This window comes from Ictidomys tridecemlineatus, chromosome 3 (genome assembly GCF_052094955.1).
Source record: "Ictidomys tridecemlineatus isolate mIctTri1 chromosome 3, mIctTri1.hap1, whole genome shotgun sequence".
NCBI classification, from domain to species: Eukaryota; Metazoa; Chordata; class Mammalia; order Rodentia; family Sciuridae; genus Ictidomys; species Ictidomys tridecemlineatus.
In genome coordinates, this window is record NC_135479.1 from 140490053 (window position 1) to 140506236 (window position 16184).

General features: G+C 38.3%; 2 protein-coding genes across 13 annotated transcripts in view; both read left to right on the plus strand.

Annotated features, from left to right (window-relative positions):
* Positions 1 to 2: 2 nt before the first annotated feature.
* The window catches only part of Rubcn (rubicon autophagy regulator), a 68397-nt gene continuing 52215 nt past the window's right edge, over positions 3 to 16184 (plus strand). For 11 of the 12 annotated variants that reach the window (XM_078043946.1, XM_078043940.1, XM_078043942.1 and 8 more), the window contains exon 1: positions 13729 to 13984. Coding sequence is in view for 5 of the 12 variants with exons in the window: in XM_040270247.2 (XP_040126181.2) it covers positions 13941 to 13984 (44 nt within the window). In the remaining 7 variants the exon portion in view is untranslated. Of the gene's footprint in view, positions 484 to 13728; positions 13985 to 16184 lie in introns of those variants that run through there. The other variant, XM_021720167.3, reaches the window with a different exon arrangement.
* Positions 10155 to 10506, plus strand: LOC120884463 (ragulator complex protein LAMTOR5). The gene has a single exon (XM_040270258.2). It carries the CDS (start codon positions 10208 to 10210, stop codon positions 10481 to 10483), a length of 276 nt encoding a protein of 91 aa, XP_040126192.2. The 5' UTR covers positions 10155 to 10207; the 3' UTR covers positions 10484 to 10506.

Genomic DNA, 16184 nt, shown 5'->3' on the forward strand with positions numbered 1-16184 from the left:
GCGCTAGCTCCTAGCGGCCCTTGCCGGTCGGGGCGAAGCACAGGAGCTTCTACCTTGTGCGCTGGCCAGACCCGGGCTTTAACAGTAGGGGGATGCTAGAGGGATGCTAGACCCTGAGCACCTCAAAATCACGTTTTAAATGATACCATGATACTCCGTGTCCATCGGTACCTCCTGCGGAAAGACCCTCTGTGCTTCGGTACACGCAAACCTTGATTGCAGCCTGGGGAGGCGGAACAGACAGACCCCTGCGAGCGTAGATTGCAGTACTGCGTCCCAGTTTTTCTCGCCCTGGCACGCTACTTCACTTGCAGCTTGCGGAGTTGCCACGTCCGAACACAAAAACTGCAGTGACTCTTCTTGCGTCACCTTAACAATAAAAGTGAATACTAACATTACCTTATCTCCACCACCTCTCAATCAGCACTCTCAAAGTATTTGGCACGGTATTACCTTAATAACACCTCTTCTTCCCTTGGGAGGGTAAGTATCCCTGCTTATTTAACTGCGTTTTTCTCTCATTTGCGCTGGGAATTGGTAGGATTCGGGTTTGTTTTTTGTGGGTTTTTTTTTCTAATTATTCCTATAGGAAAACTTATTAACATTTGATGAATTCCTACTTAATAACTTTCCCCCTGTTTACAAAATGTGTTATCCCTCTTTCTTCCTACCTCATTTCTTCTTCTCCCTCAAAGTGCTCATATGGAAGCATTTGGGTATTTTGTCCTTATAATTTGCATCTAAGGGGGAAAAAAAAAGGCAGCTATTCTGTCCACCAAGAAATCTCGGAAATCTTTTCAATTCCTAAAATTTCATTAGCGTAGAACAAGGCAGAACTTTGTGATGACCTAAAGTATCTCAAAACCAATGTAGCCTATGCTTAATTTAGTAATGTCATAATGTCATGTGGTTTTCAACTTCAATAGCAATGACACAATTGGCTATTTTTTGCTTGGGGATTCCATGTCTTTAAATATTTCTTATTTTGCACATTGTTTTTGTTAATAACTTATTTCCTAATGTTTATTAACAACAACAACAAAATATCTGTGTCCTATCTTCCCTTTACATGTCTGAATTAAAAGCGGAAGGTTGCAAGTGATAATTTTTTTTGATAATTAGGGTTACCTTAATCATAAAACTACATGTGAATGTTCTTTGTAACTGTAGCATGAAAAAACCAAGAGCCATTCCAGGAAGGTACATATCTTAACTGTAAGCAAAGAAACATGATGTGTGTGTGTGTGTGTGTGTGTGTGTGTGTGTGTAAAAGCCCGGATAGTCTTGAAGAAATGTATGGTTTTTATTAAGCTTTTGGAAATTTATAAATAACTCTTTATTCTCACAGGTCAAGTTGGCTTTCTTACCCCTGCCAAAAATATAACTATACAGGAAGAGTGAATCAGCCTAGGATACACCTGTGGAGGAGTACAAGAAATTTTAATGGTGAAGGAAGGTTTTAACTAAGAAAGACCCAAGAAAGGATGTAGATGTATCTCAGTGGTAGAGCACCTGCTTAACATATGTGAGGCCCCCAGGTTCGAAACCTAGTTCTGCAATAAAATAAAATAAGATAATAATAATAATAAAATTCAGCTTGTCAAGGAAAAAAACAAACAAACAAAAAACCTTGGCACAAGGTTTTTTGTTTGTTTGTTTTTTGCTTAAGGGTCTTGATTTACTACTCTGTCTTATAACCTCCACCTTTCCCTGCTAATAACTAGGGAAAGTGGTTTGTAGAAGTAAAAATCAGTGGAACACCTAGGTTTTTTTGAGTGATAACTTTTCATTTCAGTCATTAATCATGTGATCTTGGGAGGATTTCTGGACCTTATACTCATCTTCAAAACAAGAAAGTAGTAGTACTAATTATATAAGTTATACTAAGTTATTTCTAGGATTTCTTACAGTTCTAAAATCCCCTTCTCACAAGACATGTTTTACCACATTAGCCCTCTCTCAATATAAATAACTTCTACAAGCTCTGTTCATTTGTAGGAGTAAACTACCTAAGGTTAAATTCCTAATTTTATCTAAGAAAATTAATGTACTTAGCATTTGGAAGCATTTTGTATTTAGGTATTTATAGGACAGATAAAGAAACCCCAAATACATAAAATCCTCCCTACCACTAAATAATATAGATTTCCTTTTATTTTAGTCTTCTGTTCAAAACTTGAGCCCTAACCCAAATCTTAACTCAAAAAAAGACATGCCTCAATATTTTCATTAAGCAATTCTTGGCTGTTGCATTTTGGACTTTCAAGTTTCCCCTGGGGCTGAGGGTCTCAGAGTCTCAGGGAAACCTCCCCAGATTCCAAAGGGAAAAGTAAGAGAACAAGAGTGATGCATTGTATGTAATAGTAGGTCTGGTTACACACAAAACAAAACAAAATAGCAACCTCTAAAACAACACAGCAAAATGAAGAAGGAGACAAGCCAAAAAATCAGAACTGGGCCTTGTACAAGAAGTCTATCAGCCAGCTAGAAGGGCTGAGGTTAAAGGGTCAACCCTGCAATTTTCTGAGGCATGAGAGTCAGCTATTCATTTAATCATGTACTTATTGAGCACCAGGTATTGTAATACACTCCAAGAATAGAATGGATGCAAGATGGATGTAGTTCCTATCTTCTCACAGTTTGCAGAGCAAAAAGTATTTTCTGAGCACCTGCTATGAATAAAGCACTATGCTGGGCACAAGCATATAGCTGTTCAATAACTTTAGCTAAATCAAAACAAACAATTCCAGCAGTCACCCTTTTTAGAGGCTTGATTTCATAGTATAGATAAGACAACATCTAGGATAGCAGGGAAAAATACAGGACCCATTAAATCTGGATTTCAGACATAAACAATGAACAACCGGTTAGTGTATGTCCCAGGTTTTAGATAAACCACATTTTTTTTCACTAGACTGTTTTATGAATATTTAGGATATATTTATACTAAATAATTATTCATTTATCTGAGATTCAAGTTTAACTGTGAGTCATTTTTATTTGCTATATCTGGCAACCTTAACAACATACCATACTTTCCTATTAACATTTTCTGACTCTCTTTTTATAAGCACAACTAATATACTTCCTCCCTTAGATTTCTTTTTCTTTTTCCAGGGCTTCATACTTGCTAGACAAGTAAGCTACCACTGAGCTTCATTTTCAGCCCCTTAACCTTTTAAAGCTAGTTTGATATGCCTTTTAAATTTTCTTTTTATCAGTTTTATTGAGATGTTGATAGACCAAAAAAAAAGACATACCTAAGTTTTCAATATATATAGTATGCAGCGCATATACCTATGAAAATACTACGATAATCAGAATAATAAATATATCCATCATTCCCAAAACTTTACTTGCGTTACTTTGTAATCCTTCCCCTTATCTACTGCATGGGCCACCACCGTTCTCTTTTCTGTCACTATAGGTTAATTTGCACTTTTTAGAATTTTAGAAGAATGGAATCATATAGAATGTACTTTCTAAAAACTGGATTATTTCACCTAGCATAATTGTTTCGAATTTGTATGTTTTAAAATTTCTTTTTCTTACCTTATTGCACTAACTAGAGACCTGATATTAACCATGTTTAATCATGGTTAAGTTAAAATGAATGTTTTTGCTTGGTTTCCAACCTCAGAGGGAAAGCATTCATTCACCCTTAAATATGATCGAATTTTTTTTTTAAGATATCTTTTGTTAGGTTAAAGAAGTTCCCTTCTAGCTGGGCATAGTGGCCCATATCTCTTATCCCAGCAGCTCAGGAGGCTGAGGCAGGAGGATTGAGAGTTCAAAGCCAGCCTTAGCAAAAGTGAGGTGCTAAACTCAGTGTAACCCTGTTTGTAAATAAAATATAAAATAGGGCTGGGGATGTAGCTCAGGGTTCAAGTGCCCCCGAGTTTAATCTCCAGTACCCCCCCTAAAAAAAATTCCTTTGTGTTGCTGGTTTGCTGAGAGTTTTCATAAATGAATATTGAATTTAATACTTTGTTAAACCTATTAACAAAAATGAAATGGTTTTTCTTTTTAAATTTACTAATATAGTGAATTACATCGATTTTCAAATGTTACATTTCTGAGAGAAATCTTCTTGGTCATGGTGTATTATCATTTTTATATATTGTTACATTTAATTTGTTAGTGTTTTGTCCAGGAGTTTTGTCTTTTCAGTATGTAACTTCTTTTTCTTGTAATGTCTTTCTTATAATTTCTAGCTCAGTCCATAGAGTGCTTGCCTCACATGCACAAGGCCCCAGGTTCAAACCTCAGCACTACACACAGGAATTAATTCTTTTGCTTTTTATAAGAGGATTTTCTAGAATTCATTTGTTAATGTAATGTGTATTATACTGGTATAAGGGAATGGTAAAATTTGTATTTTATATGTGAAATAACAAAACACTAGTTAGTATACTAACCAGTAAGCTACTTATATATAAATACAGTTTTTCTTCTCTTATATGCTCAATTCTTCCCATTCTCTTGCCTTTGTCAGTGCTTTCTGCTATGATAGGTTTTTTGATTGTTTTGTTTTTCTACCTTGTTATATATAGCTTTTTGTTCCTCTCCTGTTTTGCTTATTTCTTTTGTTTTAACCTTTTGCTGTTCTAGGCTTTTGCTTTTTAATCTCATTTGTTTATTCATTCATTCAGCAAACAGTTTGAATTCCTACTATGAGCAAGATAGTGCTAAATGCTGGGAATTCAGTTAACCACGACAGCCAAAAGCTGCTGCCTTTAAAAAATCTCAGGAGTTATTGAGGAGCCTGCCCACTCCAGGACTAGTACTGATCCCCACATCCCTGACTATCAGTTTTTCTGTAACTTTGAGAAGCTGCTTTGGGTAGAACTTGAAGGGGAATTCTTCCTGGACTGAGAGGATAGGAAGCTCTGTCCTATTAGATCTTGCCTTCTCTGGGCAGGATAGGGGTCTTGACCATCAGGGGTTCTAGGTCCATTCACTAAATGGCCAACTGTAGAATTTTCTAAAACTAAATAAATTTTCGGCAGGAGGATCACAAGTTCAAAGCCAGTCTCAGCAATTTAATGAGGCTAAGCAATTCGGTGAGACCCTGTGTGTAATAAAATACAAAATAGGGCTAGGGATGTGGCTTAGTGGAGTGCCCCTGAATTCAATCCCTGTACCCACCCCCCCACCCCCACTGAAAAAAAAAAAACTAAACAAATTTTCATAAATCACACAGTTTCCCCCTATTTCGATAAAATTTATTTGTTTAAAAGGTATCCTTGGGGCTGGGAATATAGCTCAGTGGATAGAGTGCTTGCATCACATGCACAAGTCCCCAGCTTCAGACCTCAGCAAAACACACACACACACACACACACACACACACACACACAAGATATCCTCAATTCATATTGGATTGATTAGTAGTCTAGGAAGGCTCAGTGGAACCAAAATTCTAGGGTCATGTGGCCTTTAGGCATTCCTGTTTTTCCTTATGCTTCTTCTCTTTGCTCCTCAGGTTCCCTGCCCAATCTGGTCTCTGAACTGACTCTGTTCTCTTTCCTAGAGGATCTATCCTCTGGGTCCACAATCTAGTTAAAGCTGTAAGAAGTTGGAACAAGAACAGATTGAACATTCCTCAGCTGTTAAGGTTTTAATGCTCAGTACACAATAAGTTTTTATTCATTTTAAAATTAAAAATTCCAAATTTGTATGCATTGTCCAAGGCTGGCAATAAACTTTCCTGTATAAGTGCAGAAACAAATCAATTTTAAATGCTTAGATGGGGTGTAAATTTTATGTAAAGACAAAATAAAAACCAGGTAACTAAAACTTGGCAAAATTCTTTTTTCTCTTTCATTTTATTTTATTATTCTTTGCAGCACTGAAGATGAAACCCAAGGCCTTGCTCAGACTAGGCAATTGCTCTACCACTGAGTTACATCCTCAGCCCTCAAAAGTTATTGAAATCATACAGTGTATATGACTAAAAGAAAAAGAATTTTGGTAAATCAATACATTTGGTAAATTAAGTGAATTGGTTTTGGGCAAAATTGGCTAAGAAGACTAATAAAAATTACAAACTACAGGGAAAACAAATTAATTTTAAAATATTTTCAAACTTTAATCACCATAAGCTAAGAAATTTCCATGCGAAACACTAACATTTTGATTATATTGATCAGGATACAATCATAAGAAAATAAAACCAGGGGCTGGGGTTGTGGCTTAATGATAGAGCACTTGCCTAGCACATTCGAGGCCCTAAGTTCAATCCTCAGCACCAAATAAAAATAAATAAATAAAGGTATTGTGTCCAACTACAACTAAAAAATTTTAAAAAAATTAAAACCATACTAAGTTTCTTATTTTTTAAACATTTGAATCTACAGAAAAGTTGCAAAAATAATACAATGAATACTCATTTACTCTTCACTTAGATTTACAAATTATTGTAAAGTTAAATTTCTAAGCTGATTCTAAGCTGCAAAAGCCTGAGTTAAAGTGTAAAAGACTGGGCATTGTAAAGTTTCTAAATTGCAAGGCCTGGGCTAAAAAGTAATAGACCAGGTATTGTTAAAATTCCTCTGCTACCCCTGGAACCTGTAATCCCTGTAGCTGTTAGGACAATACCTGAACTGCCCAGTAAATATTTCTCCTGGTCCCCTGGTTGTTTAATAGCTAAGGGCTCCAAGTAGCTCGGCACGTAAGCATCCAGGCTCCAAAACCAATCAGTTTAAATGTGTACCCCGCTTAGGAGTGACCAATCACCCCTGCCCAGACTGTTCCTGCCAATGAATGTACTAATCATGTCCCAGAGTTGTTGTTTAATTTTTCCTGTGCCTCATGATGATTTGTTCTGATTATGCAAAGCCCCCCCCTCCAAAAAGTGTACTTAAGCTCTGCTTGACCTCTGCTCTGGGCTCTGGGCTGCTCTCCTTTCTTGAGTGGGCACAGAGCCCCAGCATGCTGGTTCAATAAAATTCCCCCCTGCTTGTTGCATGAGGCTGGTCTCTTGTGGTCTCTTTCTCCGACGCTCCACCGGACCCTTACATTATGAAAGCTTTGCCATGTTTGCTTTGTCTACATATAGGTAGGTAGATAGACATGATTATTGTTACAGTTTACTGGGGAGGAGGTTACGGAAATCATAATTCTTTAAAATATATCTCTAAGGATGTTCTTTAATATAAACATACTCAAATTATCAAGTTCAGGAAACTTAACATTAATGTAATACTATTATACAATATATAGTCCATAACCAAGTTTTGCCAATACTGAAAAAGCCTTTATACTGTTGAGAACCACAGCCGAGTTGGGATGGCGCCTGGCATTTTGCCAGAAGGAGTGGTTGAGAGGTGAAGCCAGGGAGCCATTAAGATGATGATAATTAAGTTAAGCTGTGTATAATTGCAGTGACTGGATGATGCTGGATTGAAACAGACTGTGTATTCAGTTGTATATAGACCCCTGCTGTCCAGCAATAGGGAGGCTCCTGCTGCCTCGGGGCGCCCCCCCCCTACTTTTGAGTTGCGGAGTTCCCAGTTGAGTTCTCCGGAGCCCCGTTGAGGGCTGGGGAGTGCAAGTGGAGTTTGGGCAATAAAGTAGTTCCTGTTTGAACCTACAAGTGCCTCGTGGCGGCTTGGTTATTTTGTGCCCAGCCAGACTATGGCATTATACAATTTTTATTCCAGTCTAGAATTTAATCCAGGTTCACGTGGTACATTTCTTTGACCTGCCTCTCCTTTAATCTGAAAAAGTTTTAATATCTTTTATTAGTCCTTTTTGATATTTATTTATTTTAACCACGCTGGGGATTGAACAGGGCCTTACCTATGACAAGCAAGTGCTCTACCACTGAACTATATCTCCAGTCCTCTTTTAAAACAAAAATTATTTTGAGACAGCGTCTTCCTAAGAGTCCTAGGCTGGCCTGGGATTTAACATCCTCCTGCCTCAGCCTCTAGAGTAGCTGGGATTATAGGCCTGCATCATTCCACCCAGCTGATATTTACATTAAAAAATGTTTTAAAATATTTATTTATTTAGTTGTAGTTGGACACAATACCTTTGTTTTATTTATTTTTATGTGGTACTGAGGATCAAACCCAGGGCCTTGCATGTATTAGGCGCGCACGCTACCTCTGAGCCACAACCCCAGCCCTATATGTGTGTGTGTATATATACCTTTATTTTATTTGTTTTTATTTTTATGTGGTGCCAGGGAACAAACCTAGTGCCTCAGGCATGCTAGGCAAGTGCTCTACCACTGAGCTACAACCCTGGCCCCCACACATTTTTTTTTAATATTTATTTTTCAGTTGTAGTGGACACTGTAAGGTCCTTGCTTAGCATCTGCACAGCCATCTTAAGTGACAGCCACCATTTTAAGAAAAATTTTGCTTTCCCGCCCTACGCCCTACTGTGTTTCTGAGAAAGGCTCACCACTCCCTCATATCAACCCAACCCTTAACCTGCTTTAGGACCTATTCACCTTTAATCCCTGAGCCTGCCCCATAAAAGTCCCAAACCCCAAGCCTGTTTTACTTCTCTTGTCTATGGAGAGATATGCCTTTATTTGTCAGCTCTGACAAATAAACTCTCTGCCTGGTCTCCATCTTCCATTTCTCTCTCGCCTGTCTCCTGGTTCCTTGTTTTCCTTTCAATTATTTATTTATTTATTTTTATATGGTGCTGAGGATTGAACCTAGGGCCTTGCATGTGCTAGGCGAGCACTCTACCACCGGGCCACAACCCCAGCCCCAATATTTACATTTTTGAGGCTTGAGTTATCAAGCACCACATGTTGCATGGATTATCACTCCATTTGAATTTGTCTTCTTATTACTTTGAGGCTATTCATTTTTGTCAGGAATACTATGCAAGTCACATGCACTTTTCAGTGTCTAACATAAGAACACACATGATGTCATTTTGTCTTATTGGTGATCTTAATTTAGATCATTTGGTTAAGATGATTGTAAAGGTATTTCCCCCCATTTGTAATGAAGTCATATCTATGGGGAGATATTTTGAGATTATGTAAATATACTGTTCAGAACAAATTTGTGTGTGTGTGTGTGTGTGTGTTTCATTGGAGATTAAATCCAGGGCCTTATGTGTGCTACAAAAGCACTTTTCTACTGAGATATATCCCATGATAGTTGACTCTTGATTGAATCATAATAATTATTACTATGATGGTTGCAAAATAGTGATTTTTCTATCAATTCCTTTATATTTGTTAGTTGACATTCTATTGTGAAGGTTTCCCTCACCCCCTTCTTACTTCCTATTTTTATATACGTGTGTGTATTTGATTCTCAAGGTTTTTTTTTTGACTTGGCAAGTGGAAGACATTGATTTAAAATTTGATTATTACAAAAAATGTTGCTAAAATAATTTTAGTGAATATATTAAAAGAGAACATTCTCATGACTATATTGCTAGTTGTTTAATATATTGTTTATATATTCAAGAATACTAATCCTTAAGAACAAATTTTGGCAAATAGGTAAAAATCCATTATTTGGGTGAGGGTTGTGGATCAGTGACAAAGGGCTTGCTTAGCATGTATGAGGCCCTCGATTTGATTCTCAGCAGTACATATAAATAAATAAAATAAAGGATCATTGACAACAACAACAAAAAAAAAACACAACAATTTAAAAATCCATTATTTGATTAAACAATCCTTGAGTGAAATTGGCTTTCTTTTTTTGTGGGGAGTGGGGAACCAGGGATTAAACTCAGGGGCACTCAACCACTGAGCCACATTTCCAGCCCTATTTTGTATTTTATTTAGAGACAGGGTCTCACTGAGTTGCTTAGTGCCTTGCCATTGCTGAAGCTGGCTTTGAACTTGCAATCCTCCTGTCTCAGCCTCCCCAGCTGCTGGGATTATAGATATGTGCCACTGGGCCCAGCTGAAATTGGCCTTCTGCCAGTGGTTCTGTAAGACCTACTGTTTGTATAAAAATAGCATTCTGATAAACTTGGAAACAAATAGATTGATCAGGATCAGATAAACTTCTTCAAGTTTTGTGACTTTTAAAAATACAAATTCAGGGATGGAGGTATATATAGTTCAATAGTAGAGTGTTTGCTTAGCATGTGAGAGGATCTATGCTCTATCTCTAGTCTTGCAAGAAAATAAAAAATTTTTAATTAAAAATCATTAAGTAGCTGAGGACTGGCTGCACTGCAGCGTCCTGCCCCGAGGTGGCCTTTGAGTGGGATGGAGGCGACTTTGAAGCAGCACTTGGAGGATACAATGAAGAATCTGTCCATTGTTGGAGTCCTGTGCACAGATTCACAAGGACTTAATCTGGGCTGTCGTGGGACCCTGTCAGATGAACATGCTGGGGTTATATATGTTCTAGCCCAACAAGCAGCTAAGCTAACCTCTGACCCCACTGATATTCCTGTGGTGTGCCTAGAATCAGATGATGGGAACATTATGATCCAAAAACATGATAGCATCACTGTGGCAGTGCACAAAACGGCCTCTTGATCTCTCTCCCAGCATCCTGTCATAGGGACTCAATCCTACTATGTTAATTATCTTACAAAACTAGTTAAGTTTGGGCTGGGGATGTGGCTTGAGCGGTAATGTGCTCACCTCAGCACCACATAAAAATAAAATAAAGATGTTATGTCCACCAAAAACTAAAAAATAAATATTAAAAAAATTTCTCTCTCTCCTCTCTTTTTTTAAAATAGTTAAGTTGCAGTGATTAAGCCATTCATTGAATATGCATTGAATACTTTTCTGTTTATTTTAGAGTGAGTTGCTTTTTAGCCAACGTATCAGGATATTAATAAGGATTATGTTTTGAAGCAGCATGTCCAGATCCCTTTGTATATAAAATTTCGTTAGGTTAAATAAATCTGCTTGGAGTAAAGCTTAAAAAATCATTAAGTAATTGCTAAGTAAGGCCACTGCCTTTGTGTGACACTATTGAACCATGATGCTAGATATTTTTGGATATTTGGCAATTTTTTTGTATTTGCATTTCAGATGCACAAAATTGGGTTAATCATAATCCTTGGTTCATGATATACTCATCTGTTTCCAAGCATGGTATTTTCATTTAGTTAATTAATTAGTTATTTTAAATACTGACTATAATTAGTCATAATTTAATAACTAGTTATTTTAAAAACTATGCACCTACTAACCCATGATTCAAACAAGAACTAGAACAACAATTCCACTCTTCATATACACTTAAGAGAAACTCTTCCTTATATACAAGGAAAGACCTATATGACTGTTCATTGAAGGAGTTTACAAGAGCAAAACTCTAAAAATTCAAATGTCTATCAATGGGAGAGAGAATGAATAAACTGTGATAAAATGGACTAATGTATGAACTAACTGTTCATATAATGGACTAATATGCATCAGTCAAAATCAATGAACTGTAGTGACACATAACAACATGAATGAATTTTATCAGTATTAAGTAAAAAAAAGTGAGACCCCATGGAATATTTCTCAATCCTTTTTATAATGTTGCAACATAAAAAAATCTAAATAACACTCTTTAGGAATATAGATAGATGGAAAGAGACTAGATAAGGGAAGCAATGGAATAATACACAAAGGATTTAGGATTATGATGATGGATGAAGGAGAAGTTCAGGGTATGGATACACAGCTAGTGTAGATTCTTGTGGTGTTTACTAACTGCTTTAAAGAAAATACATGTAAACCCAGACTTGGATATAAAAAGAAAATCCTGTTTTTTGGAACTTGTACTATAACTATAGTTTTAGGATTTCCTGTTAGAGCTGATTGTAAACATGTGTTGAGATCACATTGCATTATTTTGGGATTATAGTATATGCAAAAAGTGAATTTCATACATTTGTAGAAACAGAAAGTAGTAAAATCCCAGTGACTAATGTTGTTCCTTTCTTAAAAAGCATAAATTCTTTAGTAGGAAAATATGACAAAAGTTTGAACAAAGAATTTTTATATAAATGAAATCGTAATTATCATTAAAAGCTTCTCTCATTTCACTTTTAATACACACACACACACACACAATTTTCCCAAGTCTGAAAATTTCTAAAAGTCATGTTAGTAGTCATTAGTTTTTCATGAAATTATCCTTGATCCCTTCCTATCCTTCCCTTGTCATATCCAGTGCTCATAGATCAATATTGATTATATCATCCTATTACTGTAATCTGCACCTCCTTGTTTTCACAGCCACTGCTTTAGGCTTGGGTTTACAAACTAACAATCCAAGGGCTGAGAGCCACCTGCAGCCTACAGACAATTTTTTTTAAAATATTTTTTTAGTTGTTGATAGACCTTTATTTTATTCATTTATTTATATGTGGTGCTGAGAATTGAACCCAGTGCCTCACACAGTCAGGCAAGCAGTCTACTACTGAGCCACAATCCCAGCCCCAGAAAATTTTTTTTTTTTTTTTTTTTTTTTTTTTTTAGTTGTAGATGGACACAATACCTTTATTTATTTTTATGTGGTTCTTCACATGTGCTAAGCAAGTGCTCTACCACTAAGCCACAGCCCTGGCCCTACAGACAAATTTTGTATGATCTGTGTAATGTCGAAATTTTAAAAAAATTTTTGCTCCCCCCCAAAAAATTATTGACAACATTTAAAGATTTGGATATTGTACCTAAAATTTCAGTTGCTTTTTTTGTATTTTTGCACAGCCTTATACATGCTATGTAAGCACACTGTCACTGAGCTACACCGCAGCTTAGGTTCCAACTTCTTTTGACAAATAAGAATATGCCGCAACCCTAGGCTCATATGCCAATTTGACAATATTCAATTACAGCAAAGGTGAGACTTCCCTTCTCGTTGAGGTCTGAGCTTTCCAGTTCAGAATTCCCGCCATATCCTGTTGTTTCTTGGAACTGGTTCACTTTACTCTTTGGCATTACCTGCTTGGTTCTTGTAAGGATTCCAAGTCTTCGCTGTCTTGACTTCTACTCTTATCTAGTACATACCCCGTCCTGTCTCCACATTTTTAAAGTTAGTTTTCTAAGATTTGATCAAATCATGTGATTTGTATATCCTTGATATACTAATTATTTCAGTCTTAAAATACAAGTTCCTTAAAATGGCTTTTCATGATCTGGGATACCTGCTCCCGAATGCCACATCATTGTTTCCCACCCTTTCCCAGCTTTGAATACTACTCAGAACCAGCAGTTCCCAAACCAGCATATTTCCTTTTGTCTTCCAGTTCTGTCCTCTCTATCTTCGCTTTCCCTTTTCTCCTGGCTCACTCCTGCTCATCCTCAAAAACTGCGCTGACAATAGTCTTCCAGGGAACCATTCCCCGAAACCTTTCCCTCTTCTTTAATTTTGTGATCCCAAAGCGACTTATGTCCTTCAGAGTATGTGAACCCTTTATTTAAATGCTTGAGGTCAGCCAACACCACAGGTGTTAAACGGGGGGGAGGGGGGCTGAAGTAGAGTTAATCGAACTTGGATTAGACCGGCGTTATTTCCTAGTTTTCACCTCTGAGTCCAGTTCCCACGGTAAGAGGACATAAATGCGTAAGCGTCCGCATCTTAACGACTTCCTGAAACCAGGCGTCTATCCGTGATCTAGGTCCCAGTTCCTACCAGATCGCAAACACCGCACACCCGGTACTGAGGTCTGCTGTTCGTCGCCAGCCCAGCCTCGGATTGGGTAGAGCGGTGCATGCTGGAAGCGACTGGATCGTCGAAGGGCTTATTGGGAGTTGTAGTTCTTGGAGCCGGAAGTGGGGGTGGCAAGGATATAAACCGCAGCTGAGACAGCAGTCACTGACGCTGCCGCCGCCCCAGGGTTGTGCATCACTCTCAGCCCACCAGTCTTGGGTGTCTCCTCTGCCCTTTCGGGGCTCCGGGCGCCCTGTCGAGCAAAGCGACCGGGCGGCCTCTCCTCAGCTAGGTGGCGGCTCCGCAGCCCCGGATGCGGCCGTAGGCACGGGAATGGATCTTGGCGGCTGTGAGAAGCTCCTGCCCGAGGAGAGCAGGTGGGCTAGGAGGGAGCTGGGGAGTCGGGGACTGTAGGTGGGTTTGAGCACCGGGAGGTTTGGGAGGTCTCGACAGCACTGTGAGAGATGTCAGGCGCACAAACCTGCGGGTGCCTGCCCCGGGCTACACGTCGGGGAAGAATTTCTGAGAGGAGGGACTGGAAGGGCGTGGAGAGGACGGGGAAGATGGGTCAGATTCGTTGAGGGCTGGGGAGCAGAAAAGATTGACCCCCAGATTCAAGACTGTTAAAGAGGAGGTGGGTATTGAGAGTCTGGGAGATAAGGTCTGAGGTGCTGTAGTGAAATTTTATAGGCCCGAGTCTATAGATAGGAGCAGGAGACCAGACTGGTACTTGGGCTGAAACTTGCGGTGACAGCAGGCTGGACCAATATAAGAGAGTTTGGGGAAGAAGGGAGAGTTTGGGGAAGAATATAAGATGAGTTTGGGGAAGAAGGCGAGGAAGGCCCGTGGATGAAAAGTAAGTGTGTGTAATGGCAGTGGCGTGGGGATAGTGACTCGCTGGTGAGACTAGAAATTGTGTGCATGCCCTTTGTCAGTGCTGGATCACTTGTCAGAGCGAAAGGGCCTTTCTGTCATTTTCTATTCGTCTTCAAACCTTTCACTTCTTCCGCACGATGCAAACTAAGCAAGTGCACATTTATTTGGAACTATTTATTGTCAGAGAGTCCGTGTCTTCTGGAAATTAGGGAATTTCAGTATTTTGGGTTTTTCCTGAGGTGCTGGGAATTGAAGCCAGGATCTCATACATGCTACCACTAAACTATACCGCAAGTCCTGGGATTTAATATTTTAAAAACTACTTTGCCAAAATGATCAACTGGACTCTGTAGAGGTGTTTCTCCTATTTGGGTTTGCTTCATTATAACTAGTCTTACTTATGGCGGGGTGTAGTTCACAGGGGTACTTACCTGGTATGAGGAAAGTCCAAGGTTCCATCACCATCACTGCAGTAATAATAACAACAACAAAACTGGTCTTAACCTCTTAAAGAGGCTGGAATGGTGACAGGACTACAGCAGGAATGTGGCTTAAGGGAGTCTTGCTTGACATTTAGAAGCAATTTCAGACAAGTAATGGTCTAGGAGTAGCTGAAGTCCAAAGTTTAGAAGCAGATTTACCTCTGAGAAAATATCCTCAGGGGAGAAATGAAATGTGCCTGAGTGAAGATTTTGCTGTTTTAAGGGTGACTCCACTTTTTGTGCACAGGTACCCTGTGGTTAGCTGAACAAAGTCTGGACTGACAGAACTTGGGGGTTTTGCCGGAGATCTATGAATGATGTGCACTAAGTAAAACTGAACACTTTACTTCCCTTTTCTATTTTTCAGTTTCTGCTTATTTATGTTGGCTATTTATTCTTCCTCCAGATGTCTGTGAAACTAAACAAGTTTTAGAGTTATTTTGATTTTCCTTTACTAGTTCATGTGGGGCAGTCTGAGTCAAAATTTAAATTCAGTTTCCTTCCCCTTTTAGCTGGAGGTGCATTAGTTGTTTATTTATCAAATAATTATTTACTATATGCTAGGCACTGTTTTAAAAGCTTTACATATATTAATTTTTTTTATCCTCTTAACAACTGTATGAGGTAGGTACTTTAGTTACTACCAATTCACAGATGAGGAAGCTGAGACATGGACAGGGCTCCAGAATTTGCATTTTTAATATCTTTACTATGCTGCCTATCAGTATGCTAATAGTGACAATGAAATATGTAAATAGGTACCTTTCTGTTCCTGTCCTTCAGGCCAACACCACATCTCCTTTTCAGATATCTTTGCTTGTTTATTTTTAAAAAATATTTATTTTGTTGTAGATGAACACAGTATTTTTATTTATTTTTATGTGTGCTGAGGATCAACCCAGTGCCTCACACGTGCAAGGCAAGCACTTTACCACTGAGCTACAGCCCCAGCTCTTGTCTATTTTTGTATGTTTATCTTTTAACCAGCTAACTTTTGTCAAAACAATTTAATCAATGGGTTTTTCCCAACAGTCATTGATATTGTTGTTATAGACTTGCTTTCTCTCTGTTAGTAGGCAGTGAACTCATAATGTGTTTCATGAGGCTTCCTGGTACTTATGTTCTCCTTAGCTCCAGATAGATAATTGGTAAATATATGCCTTATGCCTGAAAATTGGAATATTGCACTGGGAACATAACCTTTCTATGGCCACTACTA

Coding starts and splice junctions, on each gene's coding strand:
- LOC120884463 (XM_040270258.2), top strand. CDS start 10,208: ATGGAGGCGACTTTGAAGCAGCACTTGGAGGATACAATGAAGAATCTG.